This window comes from Podarcis bocagei, assembly GCF_964188305.1.
Source record: "Podarcis bocagei genome assembly, chromosome: 12".
In the NCBI taxonomy this organism is placed as follows: Eukaryota; Metazoa; Chordata; class Lepidosauria; order Squamata; family Lacertidae; genus Podarcis; species Podarcis bocagei.
This window is the reverse complement of record NC_138137.1, coordinates 28,324,543-28,345,236: the sequence shown is the minus strand read 5'-3', so window position 1 is coordinate 28,345,236 and position 20,694 is coordinate 28,324,543. Positions and strand designations below refer to the sequence as shown.

The following is a 20,694-nucleotide window of genomic DNA, read 5'->3' as shown; positions in this document are numbered from 1 at the left end:
TTTCATGGAAATGTCTAGTGCCGGCAACAGTAACCATGTTATTTGGTTGTCACGTATAGTTACCGAATTCATATACTGTACATAGTCCTCAGATTCATACATTACAGTTTGAAATGACATGAAAGCAAGGTATCTTATTGATCATTTCTTTTGCAGAATTTAATGACAAGAGCACATCAATTGCTTTGCAAACAGGAACCCCAGATGCACTTATCAATTAAAAGAATTTAGGGGAGCAGGGTTGAGAAAACCCACTGCCCTGGACTCCACAAAGCTGGCCCAACTTAGGAATAGGCAATACTAATGGTCTCATAGTAAGAAGGAGCTTCATATGTTCAGTATGGTCTAAGCCAGTACCTTTAGGGTCATGGCACTGGTGAGCGACTTGAGTTATCATAAGGTATTCAATGTATTATTCAACAATACTTTTGACCCATTAACCACCAGCAGCTGGACCACTTAAGTATCCAGAAAAATACAACAGCAAAGAATTAGCAGCCTCGAGCACTTCTGTGTAACTTAAAAGCTTGCTGACACTTTTGCGGAAAACATAACAAGGTGGCAATCCTATGCACGCCTACCTGGGGAATAGTCCCACTGAACACAATGGGGCTTACTTCTGAGTCACTATATGGTACATAGGTCTGCAGTAAAAGAGTGTTTGCTTCTTAACCTGGAAGAACACAGCTAGCACACTTTATACCAAAAGCATAACACTAGCATTCAATCAAGTTGCTGCTGCTATTATTTACTTAGTACAGGAAGTCATTTTTATTCCTCGCCCCCAATAAAAAGTCTCAAAGCAGCTTGACAAAAATAAAAACAAATAAAAACCAGACAACATTTAAAAACACAGAGAGGACAAAACACATGAAATGCTTTTCCGGCAACACATTTGTAAGGGCCCCAAGTCCTACCCACTCCACCAAAAGATGAGCAGCAACACAGGAGGCAACACTCACAAACCACAATTCTAATTACAGTACCCTAAAAAGTTTAAGCCATTCAGGCTGGCTGAGTCTAAACAGCAGGCAGTCCTGAGAAAACAAGACTTGAGTTCCTGTCCCATCACACACACCCCAAACCACCCTCAAAAAAATAAAATAATTCGGGGTTGATCTTTTACACTGAGAAAGTTCCGTAACATTACCACCGCCAAGAACAATACTATCAACAACTAGATTCGCTTTCCCTTTACGAGATATGCTGCAGGGTCACATGAGTGAAACTGAGGGAGATAAGGAAAGTGCCGAGCTGGTGGCCGCCTCTCTCGGCTCGGGGTAATAAAGCTGCCCCGGTGCTCGTCAGTTAACCCGGGGGGGGGGGAGGGAGACCCCGAGAAGGGATGGAGAAGGAAATCCAGGTGCGGACCTGCATCCGGAGGCCAACGCCTCCCGAAGGAGGCCTACCGGGAGCAGCCGGGCATTCAGCTTCATCACACCGACGTCCTTATGAAACGACCCAAAGCCACCCTCGGCCGGCTTGCTGAGGGGCGGCAGCAGCACCCACAGGGGCCCGCGGGGGTAAAAAACAACTATCCAGGGACCCAACGGCCCGCGCCGCCGTGGAAACGGGCCCCGAGGAGTCTCTCGCGGGCGGCTGGCCGCTGTCACGGAGGCAGGACCTCTCGGAGCGCCGCGCAGGGCGAGCGGCCTGCAGCCTCCGGGCCCCTTTTTCTTCTCCTCCGCCGCTGCCCGGTCCGTCTCGCCTGCGGCTCTCTTACCTCAGCTAACATCCTTGCTCGCGGTGGGAGCCTCCGGCTCTAGCCCCGCCGCATGGTGTTGCAGCTCGCAACGTCTGCCCGGGGCCGCCGCCGCCGCCGCAGGGGGAACGGCGCCAGCCGGCTGCCACCCTCCTCAGCGGTGCCTCCGTAGCGCCAAGCCCACAGCAGCCGACGCCGCCTCCGCAGGTCGCTCAGGAGAGGCGGCCATCTTGAGGAGGCTGCGCGAGACGCCGCCGACGCTGCTGCTGCCGCTGCTGCTCTCGCCGGCGCGGCCGCCCATTGGGGCGGCGAGACACTGCTGGGCAGGCCTCTCTCTGGCCCGGCCGCCTTGCCGCCTCCCTCCTCCGCCCACAACCGCTTCCCCTCACGCAGGCACGGGCTGAGGGCGGCCTCGCTGCCTCCCTCTCGACTCGCCCCCCAAGCAACGCGGGTCTGGAGCGGCGGAACGTGAGGAAAGGGAGTCGGAGCGGGACAGGCGAGTCAGTATGTGGCGCGCTGTGAGAGACTTGAGGAGAGCTGGGCTCACGTTCACACAAGCTTGCTGAGGTCGTTGTGAGGAGTTCCTTGGAATTTGGACTGGTGGCAAAAAGTCAGTCATGATTGGAGGCGGGAGCGAGAAATGGCTCTGGGACAAGTTGGAGACACATGCCTCCTCTGGACGCGCTTTCTATGGAGTATGGCCCACTGTGTGAATGGAAGTGGGGTCCAGCTTCTGCTTAGGAACGTGCTGCCCGTCCGAATTCCAAAGGAATCTGTTCCTTTCTTAATAATAATAATAATTTTTAATAATTATAATTTTTGTTTATTCCCCAACCTCTCTGGCCAAAACCGGGCTCAGAGCGGCTAACATCAAATGTATAACGTAATAACATAAAATCAGACAATCAATTAAAATACATATGATCACGCCTCCCCCAGACAGGGCCCTTTTCATCAGTTGCTGTCATCTTCTTTGGTGATCACTCGTAGCCAAGTAAGATTGTATTCCATGAACATGATCTTAACAGTGAGTCCGTAAGTGACTGGAGGCCAATTCTGGATCCACACGTTCTTCCACAGTGGGGACATAGGTTTCCAGGTGGGAGTTGATCACGGGGAGGGTTTGCCAAGTGTGCCTTCCTCTTAGCACATTTCTCCCTTTCGTCCTGAGTTTGAGCGTCTTCAAAGCCCACAACACCTTTCGTAAAGGCTGTTCTCCAACTGGCGCGCTCGCAGGCCAGTGTTTCCCAGTTGTCGGTGTTTATACTACATTTTTTTACATTTGCCTTGAGAGAATCTATGAACCTCTCTTGTTGACCACCAGCATTACCCTTTCCATTCTTAAGTTGGGAATAGAGTAGTTGCTTAGGAAGACAATAATCGGGCATCCGCACAACATGACCAGCCCAACGAAGTTGATGTTGAAGAATCATTGCTTTGACACTGGTGATCTCCGCTTCTTCCAATACACAGGGTGTCATCTAGTGTTGGTTTTAAAACACAACCCTGACTATGTATGGAAAGGGAATGAATGAACACCTGACTGTAGCCTTGTTGATTTGGTGTGGGGTAGGGATGTCAGAGTAGAGTATGAGAGCTTTTGGACCAGAATATCAAGCAAGGTTCATGATGAGTCCAGAAGCCATCAGCTGGGCAGCGTTAAGATATGATAACGCACAAGGCCAGAGTAGCAGGCAAATAGTGACTGCTGTTCATTGCTGCTCACTTGCTTTTGTTTTGTTTTGTACGGCATTTTGGTAAAAAGAGTTGAGGGGAGCGGAGTAGAGAGAGAAGCAGGCCGGAGCACTCTAGGTTAGGGAAATGATGATAAGTGGTCCAATTAGCAGTGGAAGCAAGAAGCTAACGTGGATAACAGACGCAATGATCAGACAAAGCAGTGGACACATCTGGAATAACTTGGAAACAAGACGAATGAACAGGCAGATAATAGGATGATGGTGTTTAGAGAGGACTTTCAGTGATTGTGCATTGAATGATGAAGTGTGAGATGGCTTGACCGCAGCTGGAGTAAAGATGCAACATTTCCAAATATGTTGAAGCTGTCAGGAAAATATGTCTCTCCCACACCACTTATTGTGATGGGGTGAGAGTTTGTGAGAAAATTGAGATATATTCAACAAGTACTATCTGTGACAAAGTGCTGCAGTGTGGAGTGGTCCCATTCAGGGCTCCCTATCAGCTAGCCATGCCCTTTCCAGGGTACTCCATTCCATCTCACTACCCCAAAGTTCACCGCCACCCTTTCCCCCCGAAATGTGCTCAGTTATCATGTAGCTGTTTTGGGTTTAAGACCTTTTGCACACGAAGCAGGGTGCTTTTTCACTGAGCTAGCCCCCCTTTAGGTGTACATAAGTCTGATTACTTACATAAAATAACACACGGATTTGTAGATGGTGTGACATATAGGCATGTATGCACTTGCCTCTTTGCAGAAATCATGCAGTTCTGACATGGTGCTATTAAAATAGTACTTAAAATAGTTACAAAACTAGAGTGGGTAAAGCACAGTATTCAAGATACTTCATTTCAGATATTGCATTACAATCTGACTTCCATCTTCCAACTGCTACCACAAATTAATATGGCAACTGAAAGTATATTCTAACTTCAGAGAACTATGGAGGGGAAAAAACATTCCAATATCTCAATTTTCAAGGGATGTATTACATTGTAATGAGGGAAAAGAAGATCAAATATGAATGTGATGTCCTGAAGATGAATGCCAACTTTCATTCCAGTATTTGAAAGGTTGCATTATGATACCTGTTAGAACAGAAATCTAAGGTGACTGAAAAAGGGGAGAAGTAGAATTGATATTCAGAGTTGAAATGCTGAACTGTCCTTAAATGTATGTACAAAATCTCATTCTGGTATATCAGTTTTCAAGAGAGTTATTGAACTGCAAACAAGCAGAATACCAAACAGACAAGTTAAAGGCCTTGTATTGTTTGTGCAACAAAGTTTCTGAATTAAAGCAAAACAGGATTGTGAACATCAATGGTGGTCATGTTTAACAACAAATCCTTTGAGTGATACATATGTTGTGTGCAACATGTTCTGTGGAAGAATCAAGAAGAGTGTGAGGAATCCTTTGCCTTATCAACAGGGTGACCACTTATTAGGGATGGGGGAGAAATTTGATTTAATTTACATTTTAATGTGAACCTAACCTAAACTGTACTTCCCCCAAAAAGTATAAAAACTGAAACACAGCCATCCTTCAGAAATTGTTCTTCTTAGAATTTTCTGTGCAATTCTCCAACCATAAAATACATATAAAAGGTGTATTTGTGTAATGTGTTCATAAAAGAAGCATGCATTAGTAAAAATAGCACCGAACAATGCATTTTGTTAGGTAAAATCCTTGGGAAAACTTTATTTATTTGGCACAGTTGCAAACAAATATATATAAATCATGAGCTGCATTTTAGATTGGAAAGGTAAGAAACTGAAATTGATTTGTCCATCCCCACCATGTGTGCTGTGCCAAAGAAAAGAGAGGAAATGCATGACTAAAAAGAGAGAACACAAATTACCATAAAATTTGCATGTGCTGATATGTATAGATGCAAATGTATAAGTAATTACTAAAATTTAAAATGCAAATACCATTGTAGGGAATGCTGCTGTCCAAGAGCTAAACCACTGGCGGGCAATTTAAAGGCCCTTGCTCTCCCTTCCTATGGTTCTTTATTTTTAATCAGGACTTGGATAGGACAGCTGGTCTCTGTGAAGTGGAATACATGGCCACCATATGCCTCAGTTGCCATGTTTGTACTTGGTGGTAGCCACTTGGGCTCTTATTTGTAACCTTGCACTTACATTGCTAAGAAAGCTCCCTGGCTGAGTAGTCCATTAATCCACCCGGTGCACCAGGTGGAGGAAGCAGTGTTCTTATGAAACTGTGAGGTCTAGCAAAATGTCCTCAAGGATAAATAGTGTTGTACATCGTTTCTGAAACAGCACCTGCCGTTTCTGATGCATCAGCATTTGCCTAATCCACAGATCTTGGTATTTTTGTTCTCTTCCATTCTTTCCTTCTCTTACTTTCTGCTCACCTTCCTCCCTCCCCACCCTGTATTATATGTGTTGCCACTTTGCAGCTTAAAATGTATGCCTTCATCATCAGCTTCTTTCTGTGATCTCTCTTGAGAGTTTCAGAATTGCCATGGTTGTGGCTGTTTGTTTCTGCTGTTTTGTTCTCTTCATTCACACCTGGGTTAAAATATTAGATGTTAAGCCAAAACAGTTACCCAAGAAACAAGAAGCTCCTTTAAGATGTTAGCACTGAGTTTTTTGTTTTTTATTAGAGAATGTAAGGCCACACAAGCAAGCAATGAAGCGATGTTTTATGGACAGCATTCTTTCCACCAAATTGAGCATGAATATCTGCATTCCTACACATCCAAAGTGACACTTGTTTGTCTTGGTGAAATTACGTTTACCCTGCTTGTCTGTCACAAGCTCAGAGCAGACATCCAAGGTGTCTTCAGATAAATCCAAGGTTTTACTGCCACCAGAGGAGACACAGAACAGGGTTTCTGACAGTTTACATGGGAGTTTGAATAGACAATTATGGAAGAGGAGTCCTTGAAGTGGGGGGGGGGGGCGGACTGCAGCCCTCTTGATGTTGCTGAACACCAACTCCCATCAGACCCAGCCAAGTGGCCAATTGTCAGTGCAGTGGGAGTTGTAGTCCAGCAACATCTGGAGGTCCACAGGTCTCCCAACCCTTTTTTAAAGCATCCTGTCCCCAGACCACTTAGGGCTTTAAAAGCTACCCCCCCCCAAACAAATTGGTAACCAGTGACATTGAAACAAAACTGGAGCTGACGTATTTGATTCAAAACATTCCATAATGTGTTTTCATTATCACTAATTGTCTTCTGCCAATTATTCTCAGCCGTTCACACTATTAGTGGAATGGAAGCAACATCAAAGGAGCATTACTAAACTATGTTGACATGCCATTCTGAACCAAGAGAGATTAGAGGAAGAGCCACATACTTTAGGTTGGGCAGAAACAAGATTCAAAATACCTCCTGCCCACACTGTGATGGTTTTAGGGATAGGGAGTAGGTGTCAGGGTTGAGTTTTTATTTCTGTCTTCTGGTTAATGGGAATATTGATTTGTTTGTTGTTACCATCCTGCCAAAGTTTTCTATTACTGTTATGGGGATGGGCTGTGTTATATGATCCCCCTTTTTTCTGTTGTTGTTGTGTGTGGGTGTGTGCGTGCGTGTTCAGTCTAAGTCACTTGGGAACTTTTTGAGTTACAAGCAACTAATAAGTTTAATAAATAATAATAATGCAATAGCTACAGTTCATTTTCTAAATACCAGCCTAGGACAAGCCTGTTAATGGAAAGAAAGCAATAAAGAACAGAAGCAGAATAAGTGAATTTGAAGTGATTTCCCAGTGACAGTAGCTGCAACCTAGAACTGAAAGAGGAAGTGTTGAGCAGTGCTGAAAATAGCACTGTTAGGGGAACTTCTGGGGCTGATTTTTGGCAGGAAAATGATGTCTGGGAGGAAGGGTTAAGGCTGCTGGGGCAACACAGCTGCATTTTGCTCAAGAAGAGGTGTGTCTGGTCCTAAGCATTTAATTTGAATATGCTGCTAACTATTACCAACATATTTCTTTTTTCCTACACCATCTCTCCAAATCTAGGGTGACTAATGTGTAGATTGACCCTTAACTGCAACATTGGGTAAATGCTATCCAAAAGATTAGGGCCAGGGGGCACATGCCAGTTGTGGCCGTGGCCAGAGAGAAAAGCAGGCAAAGCATCTAATGTGACTTTTAGCTTTGTACAGTAGACTGCATTCCAGACATATTTGGAAGTTTCTTAAACACTCAAATACACCTCTCTCCATCCTCAATCCAGGCAAGCAAGAGGAATGATCACAGTTGAAGGACACATTCCAGCCAGGCAAAACATTTGAGGAACATGTGGAACAGGGCCAGGGAGGGGAGTTTCCTGGGGAGAGTCTCAAGGGCCAGAAAGAGGTGTATTGAGACCCATAGTGGGGACCCAGGCCTGCAGTTTTCCAATCCTGGATGAGATAGATGAATTTCTTCCGTGCATTGTCTTGTTTCATAAAAAGAGAAAGCTGAAACTTGGTTTGTACTTTTCTGACAAGCAGACTTGACAATGGACAATGGTATCTCACTTTGAATGGATTTGGAGGTAACTATGTTAAGCACAGTGGTGCCATGGTCCAGGGTTGCAGAGGGTTGAAGACCCATTACCAGTGCTTTTTTTTCTAAAAAAAATGTTTAGGGATACTCTCATTTTCCTACTCATATTGAAATACTGCCCCTCAATGAGGCCAAACATAGATTCACAAAATGTTTAGGGGTATGCATACTCCCAGAAAAAAGCACTGCCCATTACTATTTATGCAGCAGAATTCCTCCAGTGTCCTAACACTGCCCAATCAGCATGAAGGGGGAGCTTTTTGCCCACTGTATGCTCCAAAGGTAAACATTTAGGAATACAAAAAACACAAGAGTTTCAAGAGAACGGTGTGCAAATTCTGATACACTGGAACTTAACAGAAAACATAATTTAAGTCAGGCTGAAAGAAGACATTGCAGCACTCCAAATAATTTCCCAAGTATGTGCACAGGAAATAGTAGATCAAGCTGAAAGGCAACACATGGAGATCTGCATTGGTTACTGCAACACATCCCATAATTGTTATGATGCTATAATTATAAGATTATTGTATAAACTTAGACGCTTGTGAAGGGGTGTGATTGTGACTATCATGGTTATGCACTGTACAATGGCAATTCCATTCCCTGCACTGAACATGCTTCTACCACATCTGCAACCGAAATCCTATGTGCAATTACTTGGCAGCAAGTCAGCTCCACTTAATCCAATAGGGCTTACTCCAAATCTGTACATAGCTTGTATCATTGGAAATCGAATGATCAGCCAAGTTTGGCTTCTAGCAGAAATCCAGCATGCTGTCACGGCAGGCTGGGGATCACCTGCAAAACTTCAGCTCCACAGTCACTGGGAATAGATTGATTAACCAAATTGCTTGGAGTGGCAATTACAGATTGGAGGTGGAAGTGGGGAGGAAAGAGAAATAGGTATGGGGAGCAAAGTAAGGAGCAAAGAGGCTGTCAACTTCCTTCTGGGAGCCCAAACATATGTACGGTTGTAGGAAGCAGTAGTTTGGCTTACCATGACACGTGAACGAGACCAAAGTGTTATGCCTTAACTATAGCTATCCTGTTGCAGTTCAACCAACTAGAAACTACATTTTGCCCATGTTGAAGTCACTTTTGTTTCAACAAGGTTGAATAAATATAGGATACACCCTTGGGCAGGGGTGGCAACTTGAATAAGATATTGGGGGACCTAGGTAAGCCTCACCCTGCATAATTTATCACATGATAGAGTGTGCACACACTATTTGAAAGGCAATGCCCATCAACTTTGGGGGGGCCCAGACCCCTCAAATATTTTATCAGGGGTGAAGATCCCTCAGCCCCTAGAAGCTGGCTCCTATGTCCTTGGGTGTTAATTTGCTATCATTTTAAAACCTATTTTTAGTTCCTGTTGTAAGGTAATAAATGGCCTTCAGACATTTGTGAAAAGTGATTCATAAATTAATAATAATAATAATAATAATAATAATAATAATAATAATTCTATTATTTCCATTCCTGCAACTGTATAAAGCAGAATCACCATAGGTCATTTTGTCCTATACAAGACAATATTCCTACTTAAGTTCCTGATATAGTTCCTTTTTTGCTTTTTCTAGGTTTCTAGTACCAGCTGTTGTTTCAGTTTCCTTCTTCACTTCTCTCTTTGCAACTTGTACAATAATCTGTCTGAATTTCCCTTCTTACACACATTGTCTCTCGTCTTTCTGTGTAAGCCCTGTGTAAGCCCCTGGTTTATTATTTCCTCTGGAGCTGAACCTACTTTCAGTCTTTAGTTTGAGAAGTGACTACAGGTTTTTTTTTCCTTAAAAAAAACCCCTATACAACTAAATAAGGAAGCTGGTGGTAGGGTAATGAATTTCTAAAATTATTTCAAGGTAGTCAACCCACACCAAATGAAGTTACCATCTGTCATACAGACAACAATAAGTAAATAACACAATTACTATGTACATTTTAGGCTGAGTATGTTCAGTCATTGTTTTCCCTACTTTGAATGTAAGTTTCCTTGGCAAAAACAAGAGACTGAATATTGCTGCATTCGTTCAATTCACATATAAACACAAAAACAATCTGGCACGTGGGATCATTTATGTAGGCTCACATATTATCTGTTTTCTCACTCACTGTAGTTTGCCATGAGATCCCAATTGGGAAAATATGGTTAGTTCTAACTTCATAATATTGGTTTGCAAACTATGAATTCAAATTAGGCTTTGGAGCAGTATTTTCAGTTAAGACATCACACAAAACTGCTGTGGTCTAGCAAACAAACAGGAAATGAGATAGTTAATGAATAAATACTGATGGAGTGAAGAGAGTCTTCAGGGGCACAGGCAAGCATAACATATGAATTAAATAATTAGGTAAAATAGAATAATCCCCTATATTTATAATAAATACTATTATTATTTATAGCTCATCTTTTTGGGCATAGCCCATCCAAAGTCAGCTTGCATTTCATTAAAACATCCAAGAACTAACCATTTTAAGGCAATTAGAAAATGTGAAAAGGAAACTATATGCTGACCTTTATGTTCACTACAGTGGTACCTTGGTTCTCTAATGCCTTGGTTCTCAAACACTCTGGTTCTTAAACTCCAAAAACCCGGAAGTAAGTGTTCCGGGTTTTGAACATTTTTCGGAAGCCGAACATCCAATGTGGCTGTCGGCTATTGTACATGTTCACCATGCTTCTTGACAACCACACAATTAGCATCAATGTGAAAAGGACCTATGTGTGTACAGTTCCTCCATGCATACATGAAGGCCAGCCAATCAGGGTTGCTGTTTGCATATCAGACCCTATCACTGCCACCATCTTCAGGGACCTGGGCACCCACCAGACTTTTGCTGTGGGTGCCTAGCCTCCACCTCCACTGCCACCTCCACGCACCCCCCCCCCCCATGGCACCACCTCTCCAAATGTTGGGAACTTTTCCTGTAGGGGAGTTTCTCCATTGTCTTTTTTTATCTGGGTTTCCATTTTCGGAACCATACAAACCACCTGATTCAATCTTCTCCTTCCTCCTCATCATTCACAGCCTGCCAACTCCAGCCCGAGCCCGATGGCATCTCAAGGCTCATGATAGATATTCAGTCCCAAAACATTGTGTTGTATGACAAACTTGCTGCCACAAGTATCAACCTAATCTAGACCTTAGAAGGTGCTACCAGATTAGCACCCAAAAAACTATGGGTTAAAAGGACAGGCTGGGGTCTTTAGCCATGGCGTAGCAGCTAATGAGGCTTCTCTCGATAATAGCACCATCCCAAAACACATCTGCCAGAGGACATTGATTGCCACTACAAAACAGGAGCCTCCAAGGCCACATTCTCCCCAGAAGTCTCCTGGGCCCCTTCCCGGATACCATGTGTATGATACCAGTGGTGTGTGGTTTTCAGAGAATTTCTCCTTGCATGGGCTGATACCAAGAAGAGGGACATTATATACCATGTGGCACTAACCTTTTGTGCCTAGCAGTTCCCCCAAGTCTGTTTTCTGTGCTATTTTGAGACCCATCTCAATTATTTGTGGAGAGATGGAAGAACAGATTATAAATTTTTAGAGATCAGCCCTTTGCAGCCGATCACATTTCTGAATGCATAAGCTCATCCCAATGGGCTTCTTCTCTTACAAGGGTTATATCAACTAGCAGAGAAACTGATAGCTGTTCAGCTCTTGTAACCCATATTAAATTGTCAGTAGCATTATTTAAGAATACCTGAAGAATGGAGTAGGAATTTTGTTGCGGGTTTTTAGTGCTGTACTGAAACCTATGGGACAGAAGAGCTGCAGGAAAAAAAGAGAGCAGGAGAATTGCTCCACATCCAAGCCCATTGCTTTGCAAGCCATTGATTTGATCAATGGCATCTTCAGACAGAAACTGTCAGGTAGCAGCTTGTTTTGCTCCAGGTGGGCGTAATGTGATTTGTTATATTGCCCCCTAGTTTCTGCATGTAGAACTGTTTTGATTTTTCCGTTGTTGGTTTGGTAGCATCTGATCAAGTCTTAGAATCTGTTATCATGCCATGCTTGGTTTTCTTGTGTCATCTATCTAACCATGCTCAGACCTCAGAAGGGGGGGGGGGGCTCCATCTTGCATTGTTCTCTGCAGCCTGGGGACCTAGCCTCGCAGTTCCACATCAACCATAACCATTTCATGTAGCGTACACCATACATTAGTATACATAATATACATGTTATATTATACATTATAAGGGACGTGGGTGGCGCTGTGGGTTAAACACGGTTCGAATCCCCGTGACGGGGTGAGCTCCCGTTGCTCGGTCCCTGCTCCTGCCAACCTAGCAGTTCGAAAGCACATCAAAGTGCAAGTAGATAAATAGGTACCGCTCCGACGGGAAGATAAACGGCGTTTCCGTGCGCTGCTCTGGTTTGCCAGAAGCGGCTTAGTCATGCTGGCCACATGACCTGGAAGCTGTACGCCAGCTCCCTCAGCCAATAAAGCGAGATGAGTGCCGCAACCCCAGAGTCGGCCACGACTAGACCTAATAGTCAGGGGTCCCTTTACCTTTACCTTATTATACATTATATAACACTATACTTTTAAAGCACCCCCCTCAAAAAAGAGCTCTGGGAACCGTACAGTGGCGTAGCGTGGGGGGTGCAGGGGGGCCCGGCCGCACCGGACGCAACATCTGGGGGTTAGGGTTAGGGGGCGCAAATCCACGGGTTAGGGGGCGCAAATCCACGGGCTAGGGGGTGCAAATTACTTGCCTTGCCCCGGGTGCTGACAACCCACGCTACGCCACTGGAACCGTAGTTTGTTAAAGGTAGATTTGTTAAAGATAAACTGCAGTTCCTAGGATTCTTTGGGGGGGGGGTTAATTTATGGTGTGTATGCAGCCATGATTAGATTCACCCATTATTAATTGTTTTTTTACACCTTCATTCAGAAGTTTACCATTCAAGTTGTGCCCAAGTAGTGATCAACAAAGTTGAAAGTGTGGATTTGGGTGTGAGTTTAGCTGACCAGATAGATGCACAGCCTAACCTGCATCGAGGCCAGGTTGCTTCTGCCACCAGTAGAGTAAACGACACTTGTTTGCAGTAGTCTAACTTTGATACAAGGCAGCTTCTGACTTGATATCTAGACAGCTACTTGAGTAGGAAGCTTTTTTTTTTTTTTAAAGGCAGTGGCATGGAGATTGATGACCCCTATAAAACCTAAAAAGGTCACCCAGATAAATTATTATTTATTGTTATTAGGGAAGTTTTTAATGTTTGATGTTTTATTGTGTTTTTAATATTCTGTTGGGAGCCGCCCAGAGTGGCTTGGGAAACCCAGCAAGATCGGTGAGGTATAAATAAATTATTCCTATTATTATTATTAAAATTTATTTAAATTGGGATCAGGCACCATAAACTGGGAGATTCTGTCATTATTTAATAAATGTACCACTCCACCTTTCTTAACGTATAGGTAAGTGAAAAAATAATTTTTGACGGATAAAACCCCATTAGTATAAAAACATAAAAAGACCATGTTGAAAAAGGCCAGCTATCACCAGGATATCCGCATGAAACAGCCTTTGAAAGTCAGGAGGTGTTGGCCTCCTTACAAAAAGTCTGCAATATCAGAGTGGTAAGGCTTCCTTAGCAGTTAAACCTATGGGGGGGGTGTATATGACATAAAAGACCCATAGGTTGGACCAGGGTCCCACACAATGCTCTAGAGCAGGGGTCAGCAACCTTTTTCAGCCGTGGGCCGGTCCACTGTCCCTCAGACCTTGTGGGGGGCCGGACTATATTTTTTTGGGGGGAAATGAACAAATTCCTATGCCCCACAAATCACCCAGAGATGCATTTTAAATAAAAGCACATATTCTACTCATGTAAAAACACGCTGATTCCCAGACTGTCCGCGGGCCGGATTGAGAAGGTGATTGGACTGCATCCTGCCCCCGGGGCCTTAGGTTGCCTACCACTTGCTCTAGAGGGCGCTGGGCCCACATGCACATCATACAGTGGTGCCTCGCAAGACGAAATTAATTCGTCCCGCAAGTCTCTTCGTCTTGCGAGTTTTTCGTCTTGCGATGCACGGTTTCCCATAGGAATGCATTGAAAATCAATTAATGCGTTCCTAGGGAAACCGCCTTCAGACCAGGTCCGGGGACAGTCTGTCCCCGGACCTCTTCTGAAGGCTGGGGGGGGGACAAGGGCTTTTCTTCCCACCCCCAGCATTTTAAAAAACCCCGGGACAGCAGAGGACTTCTCCGCTGTCCGGGCGATCTTAAAATGCTGGCGGGCGGCATTTTAAAATCGCCCCGGGACAGCGGAGGACTTCTCTGCTGTCCGGGGCGATTTAAAAGCCCCTGGGAAGGCAGGCAGGGGGGGACAAAGACTTTCGCCCCCCGCCCGCCTTCAGAAGGTGTTCCCGCCCTGCCGCCCGGCTTCGGAGCAGCGTTCCGAAGCCCGGCGGCGGGGGCAGGCGTTCCCGCCCCGCTGCCCGGCTTCGGAGCAGCGTTCCGAAGCCCGGCGGCGGCGGGAGGAGGCGTTCCCGCCCCTCCGCCCGGCTTCGGAGGAGGTCCGAGGACAGTGGGGAAGACGCGCTGCGCTTCCCCGCTGTCCCGGATATTTCCCTATGGGCTGTCGTCTTGCGAAGCAAGCCCATAGGGAAATTCGTCTTGCGAAGCGCCTCCAAAACGGAAAACCCTTTCGTCTAGCGGGTTTTCCGTCTTGCAAGGCGTTCGTCTTGCGAGGTACCACTGTATATTTAAAGTGCTGTGTTACCACTTTAAACAGACATGGCTTCCCCAAAGCATCCTGGAAAGTGTAGTTTGTTAAGGGTGGTGAGCGTTGCTAGAAGACCCTGTATCTGAAGAAGTGTGCATGCACACGAAAGCTCATACCAAGAACTAACTTAGTTGGTCTTTAAGGTGCTACTGGAAGGAATTTTTTTATTTTGACTATGGCAGACCAACACGGCTACCTATCTGTAACTGGAAGACCCTTATTCCCCTTACAGAGCTACAATTCCCAGAGTTCTCTGTAAAGTGGAATTGATTGTGAAAACTCTCTGGAAAATGTAGTTCTGGAACGGGAATAGAGGCCTCCTAAAAACTGTCACCACCTTTAACAAACTACTGTTCCCATAATTCTTTAGGGGGAGCCATGACTGTTTCAAGTGCTATTATATGGTTAAATAGAACAGAGCATTCAAAGCTTATTCAGTTCTTGAGCTTCAATAGAACTATAAATCCCTCTGCTGGTCAGTTTATTGCATTGCATGTGTTAATCCCATGCAAGCAGCAAGTTTTAAAAAGTTAAATGAACGAAAATGCTTTCATTCAAAAAGGCATGTTGCTTGCATACGCAAAAACCCACTGGGAATTGTAGGCTGAACAGGGCTGGTGGAGTTGGTGAAAAAACTGGATATTTCAGCAAGGCAACATTTTGAACAATATTCTGGATACTCAAAAACTGCATTTGGCTAGCATTCTGCTATATTATTATTTTATTTATTGAATTTATATACCGCCCTATACCCAGGGGTCTCAGGACGGTTCGCAAAATAAAATCATGCTAATAATAGCAGCAGCATTAACAATATAACTTAGATGGAAACACAGCATGTAGAGATTTTTGAAACCTGAAAAGGTATATAAATGATTTTAAATAAGTCCAGCAACAATTCAATGCAGCCAAAGTAAGTGACATTTCTAGTTGCCAGAGACTTTGTGAGGTGGCACATATTGCTCAACAATTGCTGCTGAGGCAATAGCGTAAAGGAGAAACATATTTTTAATGGTACAAAATGAGTATTTTTCAATTTCCCAGTAAATAGATGTATGTCAAAGGTGCCTGTACAGACTTGTTGAATTTTATTTTCGATTTACAGCTTTGTAAACTCAAGCTCATATCATGTTAAAAACTGTACTGGTATTCTCTTTTTTTAAAATGTAACGTAGAGAGCATCCCAGAATTCCATACACTTCACTAGAAAGTACTTATTCACATAATGCATAATGAATTCATGGGATTTGTTGCTACACACTGCTGGCTGCTAGTTTAGGTGGTTTCCAAAGAGTTTAGACATTCCCAGCTATTCATTTTGATGGCCATATGCAACATCTGATTTCAGAGGCAGTGTATCTTTGACGAGCAACAGTGGGAGAGATCTTTTTCTTCATTCCCAGCTTGCAGGTTTCCCAAAAGTGTCTGGCTGACCACTGGGGAAAACAGAATGTTGGACTTGATGGACCTTTGATCTGACCCAGAAGATGAAGAACTTATAGCTAGGGATTGGTGAATAAGTTAGTTTCACTTTCTGTCCATTTTTCATTTTTCCAATCTTGAATTCAGCTCTCTACGTTTCAATATTACCTTGAGAATTTTTTTAAAGGTCCTCTTAAAAATTCATCAGCATTTTAATGCAAAAGTTTTAGAAAGATTTATCTTGGATTGTACCACTTCAGGTTCTAAATGTGTGTGTACATTTTAATGTCCCCTTTGAAGGCAAAAATCCATATAGAAATGTAGCACATTTAGGCTGAGTCCTTTTCAAAGACATGCTAGTTTTGTAGATCATAGAACCATAGGATTTTAGCATTGGAAGGGACTCCAAGGGTCATCTAGTCCAACTCCCTGCAATGCAGGAATCTCAACAAAGCATCCATGAAAGATGTCCATCCTGCTTTTAAAGCTCCAAGGAAGGAGAGTCCACAACCTCTCAATGGAGTCTGTTTCACTGTCAAATAGCTTTTACTGGCAGAAAGCTCTTCCTGATGTTTAGTCGGAATCTCCTTTCTTGTAATTCAAATCTATTGGTTCGGGTCCTACCCTCCAGGGCAGGAGAAAACAAGCTTGCTCCATATTCCATGTGACAGCCCTTTAGAGATTTGAAGATGGCGATCATATTTCCTCTCAATCTCCTCTTTTCCAGGCTAAACATACCCAGCTCCCTCAACCGTTCCTCATAAGGCTTCGCTCCCACACCCTTTCTCATCTTGGTCGCCCTTCTCTGCATATGTTGCAGCTTGTCAATATCCTTCTTAAATTGTGGTGCCCTGAGAAGTCAGAGATGTGATCTGCCCCTTATATTCTAAAGCGGTACGACCGACACAACAAATTACACACCTAGTCCTGATGAACAGCTCCTGTGCTGCAGAAATATTAAAAGCTACCATTGTTATTGCATCTGTTGCAGTGATGTGGAATATATAATTCTCACCATACAGCAAAGATGCCATCCGTTAGGGTGACATGTCGTCAGTCTTGTTTGTAATTGGCATCTGCGTCGTACCCCCCTCGAGTTGTGCTTCAAAACAATGCTGTCTAACCACAAGTACTATCTCTGAGCAATAAGTAAAATATAGCCATAATATCAAGCTGGTTCTCAAACTCTAGGTGGCAGCTTATTCCATCATTTTTTCTCAGATGAAAGCATCAGTATGAAAGCAGTAGTATGCTATAGTTTATGCTACTGACTGTTTATGAAAAAGTAAAACTATGGGAAATGGCATGGCAGTCTGAGTTACAAGCATCAGTTTAATTTGTACACATTGTGGGTGGCAAACACTATAAGTGCTACTTCAGGGTGGGTTAGAACAAGGCTTTTGGCACAATATATTTACTGTGAACCTAAGATTTTAGATCAGGTATGAACAAGGTTGATGAGGATCTGTTGGTAGTTCTTTGAGCAATTCCCCACCCACTAGACCAGGCTTCCTCAAACTCAGCCCTCCATATGTTTTTTGGCCTACAACTCCCATGATCCCTAGCTAGCAGAACCAGTGGTCAGGGATGATGGGAACTGTAGTCTCAAAGCATCTGGAGGGCCAAGTTTGAGGAAGCCTGCACTGAACCTCCAAATCAGGTTGCTAAAATGGAGAAAGCTGGGGAGAAAATGAGTGTATTTGCAATGTAGAATGACAGTGAACTGTGCTCAGGGAGGGGCCATATCTCAGTGGAAAAGCATCTGCCTTGCAGGTGGAAGGTTGCAGGTTCAATCCTTGGCATCTCTAGGTGGTGCTGGCATTGTCTGAAACCCTGGTGAGTCATGGCAGATAATATAGTGCAAGATGGACCAATGGACTGACTTAGTACAAGGTAGCTTTCTATATTTCATATACTGAAAACAAATCCTGATCGGACCTTGCACTCAGGCACACCCTGTTCAGGAAAACTAACACAATATTCCCCACATCTGAACGTGCCCTATAGAGCCCATCACAATTCCTGTTTCAGCTTCCCTGCTATTTGATGAAATATATGGCGCTGTGGTCTAAACCACTGAGCCTCTTGGGCTTGCTGATCGGAAGGTTGGCAGTTCGAATCCCCACGATGAAGTGAGCTCCCATTGCTCTGTCCCAGCTCCCGCCAACCTACCAGTTCAAAAGCACACCAGTGCAAGTAGATAAATAGGTACTGCTGTGGTGGGAAGGTAAACCGTGTTTCCATGCACTGCTCTGGTTTCCATCACAGTGTTCCATTGTGCCAGAAACAGTTTAGTCATGCTGGCCACATGACCTAGAAAACTGTAGACAAACACCGGCTCCCTCGGCCTGAAAGCGAAATGAGCTCTGCAACCCCATAGTCACTTTTGAATGGGCTTCACTGTCCAGGAATCCTTTACCTTTTTACCTTTACCTTAGTAGCTATAGTGTTGAAAATACCTCACAGAGTACTTTGCAAAATACCAAACTTTTCTTCTTTTCTGTTGCTTCATGAGCGGAACGAGGCTCATAGCATTAGTTGCTACTGCTTATTCCCTATGTGAGGTCATAATCCTTGCTTTTCAAATATCTTAATCTTTTTTCCATTGCTACCAGCTGGAATGTCAAAAACAAAGGATTACATCTCCACTAATGGAAGGCTTGCTCCCTTTCTCACAGTATTCAATGGGAGCTGTGAATATTTGGTGCCACTGATATTACAGTGAAAGTTGCTCAGGAATATCTAGTAGGATTCAATGGCTAGGATCAGAATAGTCTAGCCTAACACATTGTGGACTGGGCTGGCTCCTGACAACCACACTTGCCTGGGACTTGATGAACACAATAGGTTATATCCAGCATGAGTCTTACTCAGAGTAGATGCACTGGGATTAATGCATAGGACAAATTTTGTTCGAGTAATTCAAAGTGAACTCTGGGTGTACTCTCAGTTGGTTACAACCTAGAACGTGTGATTGTGTGAGTAAATATTTTCACTGACTTCTAACTTGAAGGTTCTCACTTTGACTTTTAGGCTTACAAGACTTAGGAGCAAGTGAAGGACTATCTACTCCCATATGAGCCTGTATCAGATGCCCTGTTCCAGGTACCACCTTCTGGGTCGCAAGGTAGGTTATGACCAGCAGTCCAGCCTTTGCAGTGGTGGTGCCCTGGTTCTGGAATGTTATCCTCAGGAATATTCAGCTGGCATCAGTGCTGTTACCTTTCAAGCACTTAGTGAATACATTCTTATGTCCTAAGCTTTTAATGATTAATTTTATTCATGTAGTTTTCCTTTTTGTTGTTTTTATCAATGTTTTTGTGGGGGTTTTGTGCTGCTTTCATCTTCTGCTTTGTTGCAATCTTTGATTTTTATATGTTCTGGACTGCCTCATTTTGCTAATCATCTTCAGCTGAAAGTCCGTCTAAAAAACTCTTCAATAAATAAAATAATTGTATGAAGAAAACATTATGAAATAATACCACCAATATTCTAAAAGAAGCCAAATCTGGGTAGCAGAACCTAGAACATTTCATTGATCTAGAGAGAAAAAGGGAGCATGCAACATTCTTATCACTCAAGTACTGTTATTATCAGTAGTCCCTTAGTCATGTTGTTCTGATTCAAAATAAGCCATTATGGCTTAATAAGCTTAAAAGTTTGAAAACAAACGTAGAAAGGGTGTATAAACAGGATAAAGATCTCAAGGAAAAAGTGAGGCAAAGCTTGTAAGCATAACAGGAAGTGGATGTGACACACTGGAACTTAACACTAAGGCTGTTGCCTATAAAAAGCTACATTTATTTCATAATTCTCATGTCACTCAGCAAGTGTTTCCTCTTTACTCCAGAGTATTATGAAACTTTCTATGGATTTGGATGTGGCATTCATACAGCTCTTTCCCGAAACCACATGCAGCACACAATGTATTCTTTGAGACAAAAGATTGCTAATTCAGACTCAAATAAATGCCGGCTATCAAATCAGTAAGTTGGTCCAAGAACCCACTGAGACCACAATCATAGCACCTTGTTCCTTGTGCACAGTTCTGGTTGTTGTTTTTTACCGTGGTTTAAGCTTTAATTAATTCAGCTTAATTGCAAGAACTGATAATAAGCAACAACTCTGAGACTTGACACTTTTTGAGAAACTCCAAGAGCAAGAACTGATTGGAAAGAAGCATGCATGCTTACTACTGCCCTGGCTCTCAATGGATGAAAAACTTGAACTTGGATTGTGGTTTCTGACACAATCTTTAATGTTCAAATCAGAGCAGTACATAGGCAAGGCAAAGGTTAGAGGCCCAGCATAGCCCACTTTAGTGAGGCAAGGCAGAAGCATATTTGGACTGGGCAAGCAAACAGGCACTTCTTCCAGTGTGGTGGGCCTGAGCCATCTGCTCAGAGTGGCATCTCCATGTCAACACAGGCTCAGAGCCAGACTTGCACCTCAGCATCTCCTATGCAGGTGGAGACTCGCTGTTAGGGAAAGGTGGTTGGGAGAGTTCCTGTGGAGCCAGCTGGTCATGGCTGATGCCTAACCCACCTTCTTCTCCCAACAGCCTTCTGAGTCCCTCTCTGGGGTCTGATTCTGTGCCCCC

General features: G+C 43.8%; 2 protein-coding genes across 2 annotated transcripts in view; one reads left to right on the top strand and one right to left on the bottom strand.

The window, feature by feature from the left end:
• The window catches only part of SNX13 (sorting nexin 13), a 64,490-nt gene extending 62,597 nt beyond the window's left edge, over positions 1-1,893 (bottom strand). Inside the window, exon 1 of the mRNA XM_081164425.1 lies at positions 1,724-1,893. Within this exon, the coding sequence (XP_081020551.1) occupies positions 1,724-1,735 (12 nt within the window). The 5' untranslated portion in view covers positions 1,736-1,893. The remainder of the gene's footprint in view (positions 1-1,723) is intronic.
• A 184-nt stretch (positions 1,894-2,077) lies between these two features.
• The window catches only part of HDAC9 (histone deacetylase 9), a 487,438-nt gene continuing 468,821 nt past the window's right edge, over positions 2,078-20,694 (top strand). The window contains exons 1-2 of the mRNA XM_081164394.1: positions 2,078-2,206; positions 19,128-19,221. The gene's annotated coding sequence lies outside the window, so the exon portion shown is untranslated. The remainder of the gene's footprint in view (positions 2,207-19,127; positions 19,222-20,694) is intronic.